We start from the raw sequence: 8043 nt of genomic DNA on the forward strand, positions 1-8043 counted from the left end.
GTGTGTGTGTGTGTGTGTGTGTGTGTGTGTGTGTGTGTGTGTGTGTGTGTGCGTGCGCGTATGTGTGTATGCGTATATGTATGTGTTTGTTTGTGTATCAGGTGTGTGTGTATGTCTGTGTGTGTTTGTGTGTGTGTGTTTGTGTGTGTGTGTTTGTGTGTGTGTGCGTGTGTGTGTGTGAGTGTGTGTGTGTGTGTGTGTGTGTGTGTGCGTGTGTTTGTCTGTCTGTGTATAGATCTATCAGTGTAGTATAATTACTTTTAAAAGGATGAAAAAGGAGCGTAAACCCCGAACTCGTCAAATTGCCGTATCATATTTTCCCACCATTAACAACTTTACACTACCAACACCACCATCACTGCCATCGCAAAGATCACATCTAACAATACCATCACATTCCCAGTACTACTCCTACCAGAATTACGTCCACCAACACCACCACCAACAACAACCACAACAAGATCAACAAAAACGGCAACAACAACAACTCATCAGCATCAACCAGAGCAACAACGACAATTACAACAACAGCAACCACAATAACAACAACAATAACAACAAAACAACAACAACAACAACAGCCACAACAACATCCACAACGACAACAACAACAATAATAGCAACCACAATAACATTATCACCACCAACAACAACCACAACAACAACATTATCCTCAGCAACAACAACCACCACCACCCCCACCATCACTCTTACGACAGATGCCAACAACGAGCAGTTACCTTCACAAGCAGTCTTCTGCAGGGACGCCTGGATGTTATCCAAAGCGTTGAAGTTGCTCACTGTGAACACGTTTTTGGGATCGGAGGCAATGAGCTCCAACTCTTTCCTGTCCACACCGTTACCCACGCCGATGGCGAAAATGTTGATGTTCTCCTTATGGATCTCATCAGCTTCGATCTGAAGAACAAAGAAATAAAACAGCAGCAAGATATAGTGTTCGTTCTTTGAACTGTTTCGTTGTTTATCTTGTTAGTTGCGGCAGTGGCAGTCGTTGCTTTCGCTGCTGCTTTTGTTGCTGTGTGTGTGGAAGCCTATCTGTTCAAAATGTCTGGAGCCCCGAAGAGAGCGTGCTCTTCGCCAGGTCCTCCGCCTCTCTTGGGTAGCGGGTGAGGAGCGGTTGCTGTTGTGTTTTTTTTTTATCTAACTGCTTGACACGATGGAGGGTACTTTCAACAGCTGAGCACTTGACCAATCTACCCCCCCCCCCTCCCTTTCACCTTCCCTCGACTAATCATGACTCTTGAATGATGAGAAAAAAGTAGTCCACGACTTCCAAGAGAAATTATTCGGGCCCACTTGGATTCAGTCTTCCAAATTCCGCAAAGCTGATCAAATTAGATAGATAGATAGATAGATAGATAGATAGATAGATAGATAGATAGATAGATAGATCCAGGATGCGAATGGAGAAGAGGAAATATATTTTTACTTTAGAACAAATTAGGGTAAACCTGATTATGATAATGTTGATGATGACGATGCCGACGATGTCGACGACAACAACGACAATCTCTGCTTAATTAATACAAAACATGAATACTCTCAGATATCTCAAGAATCACGGCACCAAACTAGATTAGACCCAGTAGGCTGTTCTCACCTTGGTCTTGGCGGGCTCTGTGGACTGTCCGTCGGTAATGACAATAAGAATGTTGGCAACTCGGTCCCTGTCTCCGTGAGCCTTCGTGAAGGCGTTGTTGCGGATAAACTTCAGACCCAGCTCAGTGTGTGTGTTGCTGGGATGATATACAAAAGGTGAAATGATATAGGTTTAACGCCCCATTCAACTACATGTATATTGGGTTATTTGAGAGGCGGGGCCTCAACGGTCTTCTCCGTAAGGACTGAGACAATTCGTTACCTCAGAAGTACAAAGTTCTATCTGCCCAGTACCTAGTTTTGAGAAATTTGACCTTACAAATTTCAAGTTTCACAACATGTCCAGCCTTTCCTAATGTAATTCTTTAAATATCTTGATTACGACTCCGAAAAAACTTTCAATTTTTCTAGAGCCGACAGAATATTTGCTTTCTGACCCCATAGTCTTAGTAACTTAAATCGCCAAAAATGTCTGATAGAACTTTGTAATTCTGAGGTAGCGAAATAGGAAATTCGTGTTAGGTGCCTTACCCAAGACCACAACGTCGGATTGAGAAGGGGCTCGAACCCCGAACCCGCAGTCTCACGATTATGGGTCCTGTGGCTTAATACTAGGGGGTGGGGGGGGGGGGGGGGAGATATATATATATATAAGACCATTTTGCTAGTTTCTCCCGCTTTGTTCTTGAATATCTATTACACAGATATGATATTTACAGCACTGTGTCACATCCAATTGGAGGTTTGCTGTATCTCTATGTAAGTCCTTCGGACGGCATGTAAATCTACAGTTACTGTTGTGTCTTTGGGAAAGGCACTCTACAAGAATTTCCTTTTTGGCTCGGTCCTTTTGGAGATGGACGTTAAACTTGGAGATTTCGCCTTTATTTTCAGAGAGAGAGAGAGAGAGAGAAAGAGAGAGAGAGAGAGAGAGAGAGAGAGAGAGAGAGAGAGACAGAGAGAGACAGAGAGAATCAGAGAGAGACAGAGAGAATCAGACAGACAGACAGACAGACAGACTGACAGACAGACTGACAGACAGACAGACAGACAGACAGACAGACCTTAACGCAGTTGAAAGGAAGAGATTATGATACGGTGTATAAGTTTTGAACAGTTAGATGTACTCACTACCAGTACCAAAAGTCACATCCGAGGTCAATGTATAAAAACTCGACCTGTACTAAAGTGACGGCCCCTCCCCTTTTTTTTCATTTGCATTACAACCACTCCCTGTCTTTGATTGTTTCGTATGGTAACAGAGCAGACCACGAAGTAAACAGTTTGAAGTTCGAATTGTTCCAAACACCAGTGGCAAGTTGACTTACAGAGAAGAAAACAATTGCCTATGTAGCTGTGGTAGTGGCACACTGTGTCAACACGATCACTCTCGTGTTTTTCTAGTGTATGTGTTTTACGCCCCCATGGACGCAATTTAGATCATTTAGGAGGCGGGCTTTGACTTTGCCTGCCAGTGCCAACCTGGGCTGAGAAGGATGCAACGTCCAAGCGAAAAATAAACAAACAAAAAACCCAAAACAACTTAGATACTCAACAGAAAGTCTTCCCACACAGGAATTGAACTCAGGTCTCTTGTGTGCGATAGCGAAGCACTAAGCTTCTAAATTAAAGATGCTGTTGATCACTCTCAGGTTTCCTATTCCGATACGGTCAGAAAATGTTGGTACATTTGGCTTTTTCCTTTTTTTATGGCCTTTTCTCATGAATTCAATTAATCTTCGAATGACTTAGTTTGTGACTAATAAAGCACCGAATCAAGAAAATGGCGGTGGCATAAAAATGTTGTGAACCATTCTTTCATCGTTGAAGTGCACTTTTGGGGAATTAGTCGATCATTTCGTGCACAATTCAACTATTTTAAAAGAATCAAAGCTCATTAAGACTGTTTTTTTAATCGTTTAAAATTTGCGCTGTCCTTCTCCTATAGGTTTTTATCTTAGCAAGTGGTGCCCCCAGATAAGGTATTCCACAGCTTTGATTGGCTAGGATTTGTAGACGAGGAAAGCAACTGTTTGATTTTACTGTAATGAGACACAACTTTCAACAAATGCTCATAGAATAACGTGTAAAAAGTATTAAGAACCGCCACCTGCGTCGCAATGTCTGAAGTTCTATGCCATGCACGAAAAGGACCTAGAATTTGATTCAAAATTTGAATAGATAAACATGGGATTAACTGCGTCTTTTTACTTGTAACCTATACTCTCCATATTCACCGTTACAGGTCAAAGCAAGCCGCCTTTTTATTAACCAAAATTGTGTAGAAAGGGGTATACAATATCTCTAATTATTACTAACACATCTTGAGTCTAATTTGTAAAAGTTTAGTCTCCATACACGCCATCCAGCGGCCTGCATTGTGCCGGAATTCAAGTATTCAACCTTAAATGTATTAATTTCCACTTACCCTCCTGGGTACGGGATTTTGTTGATCGCCGCAAGGAGACCAGTCTTGTCCGGGTGACTGTTCATCCAGAACTGATTGGCTGGAGTAGTACTGAAGATGGTCGCTCCGATCTGCACTCCATTTGGACCGATGTTGAAGGAGCGGGTAAATTTTTTCACGAAATCCAGCTGCTTTTGAAAGTTGGCAGGTTGTACACTACCGGACGCGTCCAGGAGAAAGTGGATATCTGCGGGGTTCGTCCCGCAAGCTTGGGGGAAGAGGATGAAGAAAGAAAAAGTGAGTGACTGTGATGTAGTGATATATTGGCGTATAGGACATACGTTTTTGGGATTTTAAAGTACATGTATTGAAACTTCTTCTTCTATCCCAGAGAAGTAAAAATACCTCTGTCCCTTACAGGAGGGGCGCAACTCATGTGATGATGAAGTGCCCCTTACACACAGCAGTGTCTATTGTCCCCAAATTACCATGTCTTTTGTCCAGCTCTATTTTTGTGCCAACTAGTTGTTTTGGAGGAACTGATTTTAAACTTGACCAACTCATGAAAGTTTTCATCTTTGAATACGAGTGACCAAATCCCTCTTTCAGTTTCTTCTAGCTTGTATTGACACCATGTTGCTCGTGCAGCATTAAATCCGGAAGAGAGCGAAGCGCACACCTTTTAACCTAATTATCTCACTTCTCTATTCCTCTGTGCTGTGTGTTACGTAGTCTACATGCAATACAATTGTGACTTTCAGACAAATATGCCAACGTTTATTTGTACCTTTGAATCGCATTAATTTTATATGCAGTTGGCTTTTTAAGGATATGGGTAAATCTTGAAATAGTTCAGGCTTGATTTAAGTCATATTTTGATGGTGAAACTAGATCGTCTGCCAATGGCGATCACGGTTGTATTTAATTTTTAAAATACCCTTGTTTTTGTTGTGAGATGTGTACTTAAAGTTGGACTTTTTGTTTTATCTAAGAAATAAGTTATTCATCTCAACTATAATATATAAATATTATGTACTGTACTTTAAAAGACAAATATCTAAATATGCATTGTTCAACGGTCTGTCCGCCATTAAAGCTTGTGAACAATTTATTTTGTGATTGGCAACAATTTAACAGACGTAACATTGTTTCGGGCAGTCACAAGAAATACTAACAGATACTAACATCTATTGGTATTTCTCATATCATTCTGTATGTTTACTGCCTTTCCATGAGCCACATTGGTTATTTTTTAAGTTAAAAAAAGCAGAGATACGTATAAGCACATTGCCCGAGTAGTGAGTGATCAAAATTGTAGTTCATGAATAAAAACCCTCTTAACTACGTGGATTTACGTAAATAGATCTATAGGAAATGATGCTATATCGGTACCTCAAGCGTAAAGTATGCAATTATTGAAACCTTACACGAAAGACGCTAATATTTTTTAATGAAGTGGAGGCTACAGAATTCAAGCATTTAAATGAATCCAGTTTCATGCTGTTTTCTTTTTTTCAAGTTTCAAGAAAAAGGCAAACCTAAAAGAAGCCAAGTAAGCATACCAAAATCAGTGTCTGTGTTTCCATTTGTATGAGCTTCATGTAAAGAACGCAAAAGAAAAACAGAATAAAATAAGGCATGTCATATTCCTTACTTGTGGCAGGTGTGGTCGGGGCGCCCTGGGCCGTCCATGGGCCCACTAGCGCCGCCACCAGCAGCAGAATACCCTTCTCCATCTCCGAAATGCCGTCTATTCCCTGTCCGGAACCTACCTTGAGATTTATACCATCTTCTTATCTAAGCCTTTGCGCATCCAGATAGGGTAAACAAACACAGGTTTCACAAGCTTTTGTAATTAATGGTCAAGCGTTTGCTATACGGTTGCTAGGGACTCTTTCGTACTGTGTACTTTTATGGTTTACCAAGTGCGTTGCGTACAAGAAATATTTAGAAATCATTAATACGCGGTTTGTGCAAGTGCAAGTGCTGCAGGGGCATTAAGTAAAGACGATTTAGATATCGGCTCTCTGGAGTCAGCAGGTTCAGAGAAGACGATGTGGTCAACGGTGTCCTGTCTGTCGACCAGTGTTTCCCCAAAGCAGAAGGGAGTATGTTTTTTGTTTGGTGTTTCTTTTGTTTTTGTTGTTGTTGGGTTTTTTTTTGGTTTTTTTTCTTTTGTTGTTGTTTTTTTCATGGTTAGGGGTGGGGGGGGGGGGGAGTGGGGGGGAGTGTGGTGGGGGGGGGGGGGGGGGGCCCCCAGGGGGGGGCCTGTACTGACTTGTTTGAACAAAAAAAAAGAAAAAGAAAAACTGTTTCAATTTTTAGCAAAACGGAAAGCCCACTAAGGTCAAAGGACTTTTCCTTCAAATCTTTACACTTATGAGAGAGAAACCCATATACATTTATAATCAGAGAACTACTCTAGCGTGTGCGGGGAACATTTTTGCGTTGTTATCTTACTTGGACTACGCGACTGAAACGACGCCAGTATTGTTGGTCTAGGCGTCCATGGATGGATCGGAGGATTACGAAACAGTTAAATGTTCTGGAAACTTTTCCCTGGATGGGTGGATAAGGAATAGTTTTCCAGCATTTTCCATTCAAAATCAAAGTAGCCCTACCATGTGTAATGAAATTATTTGTAACCTAAGAGAGCCCATTCAGCTTCCTTTTTTATCTTGTGGTAAGTGTTTTACGACGCTCGCAACTGCATAATACGGTCATATGAGCGCGCGGGACACATTAAACTTTTTCAGAAGGTACGAAATTTTGAATTTGTCCGGGTGGCGGCCGAAGCCTACTCTTATCGATTTTAGACCACCAAGGGATCACTAACGTGCGTAACTTGCACACGGGCCCTACAAAATTTTTCGCCCTTGTCCGAGAAGGCTTTGTATAGATCTTTCCTACCAGAAGATCAGGGGTGTGGCTGAAAGACTATAGTAAGAGGGAGCCAAGAAGTAGCAGCAGGAAGGCTGCAGAAAGAGTCAAGCGCGCAGTGGAGGGGGGCAAAAGAGGTGCGGGGGTGGGGGCAGAAAGAGGAGACGAAAGCAGACGACAGAACATTGTGAAAAAGCAGGAACGGAGGCGAAAGGAGATAATTTTAGAGAAGAAAATGTTTCGGTCATTTCCCGGATTCGAACCCCGGACCTTTGAATGAGAGGTCAACACCTTAACCTCTAGGCCACGAGAGCCCCCCCCCCCCATCTTCCCTTTTTTTTAAAACAACAACAAAAACAAAACAAAAAACAACAACAATAACAAAAACAAAACAACAACAACAACAACAACAACAACAACAACAACAACAACAACAACAACAACAACAACAACAACAACAACAACAACATTGTGATCATCATTATCAATTTTCATTATCATGATAATGATCATCATCATCCTCATCATCATTATCGACGACAACAACGACAACATGGTAACACTATAACAACTGCATCAACAGCAAAATCAACAACAGCAACAAAATCAACAACAAAAACAGCAACAACAACAACAACAACAGCAACAACAACAACAACAACAACAACAATAATAACAAGAAAAGCAACAACAATAAAAATATCAACAATAACAAGAACAATAAAAGCAATAATAATAATAATAATAATAATAATAATAATAATAATAATAATAAGAAGAAGAAGAAGAAGAAGAAGAAGAAGAAGAAGAAGAAGAATCTTAATTACAACACCACCACCACCACCAACAACAACAACAACACATATAATCGACCACACATCGGACTCAATCTGTCCACTGTGCGGTGGGAACCCTAAGATTTGGAGCACTTGCTGCAGAGATGCCTCGCTACGGAGGTCCGTCGGTGGAAACTCTTTCACTCTTTGGGAAAGATCCAAGGAAGTTGGACTGCCTCACCCGCTACCCAAGAGAGGCGGTGCCCGGATCGAAGAACACGCTATTCGGGGCTCCAAAACATTTCGGAAGGATAGGCCACCACACACACACTCACACACACACACACACACACACACACA

At 41.5% G+C, this 8043-nt stretch overlaps 1 protein-coding gene across 1 annotated transcript in view; it reads right to left on the bottom strand.

Moving 5' to 3' along the window:
• Window positions 1–5763, bottom strand: part of LOC101848762 — a 42278-nt gene extending 36515 nt beyond the window's left edge. Inside the window, exons 1-4 of the mRNA XM_035970913.1 lie at window positions 5682–5763; window positions 4049–4373; window positions 1622–1757; window positions 741–918 (exon numbers count right to left, since the gene is read on the bottom strand). Coding sequence (XP_035826806.1) covers window positions 741–918; window positions 1622–1757; window positions 4049–4373; window positions 5682–5763 — 721 coding nt within the window. The remainder of the gene's footprint in view (window positions 1–740; window positions 919–1621; window positions 1758–4048; window positions 4374–5681) is intronic.
• Window positions 5764–8043: the final 2280 nt, after the last annotated feature.

This window comes from Aplysia californica, unplaced genomic scaffold (genome assembly GCF_000002075.1).
Source record: "Aplysia californica isolate F4 #8 unplaced genomic scaffold, AplCal3.0 scaffold00338, whole genome shotgun sequence".
NCBI classification, from domain to species: Eukaryota; Metazoa; Mollusca; class Gastropoda; order Aplysiida; family Aplysiidae; genus Aplysia; species Aplysia californica.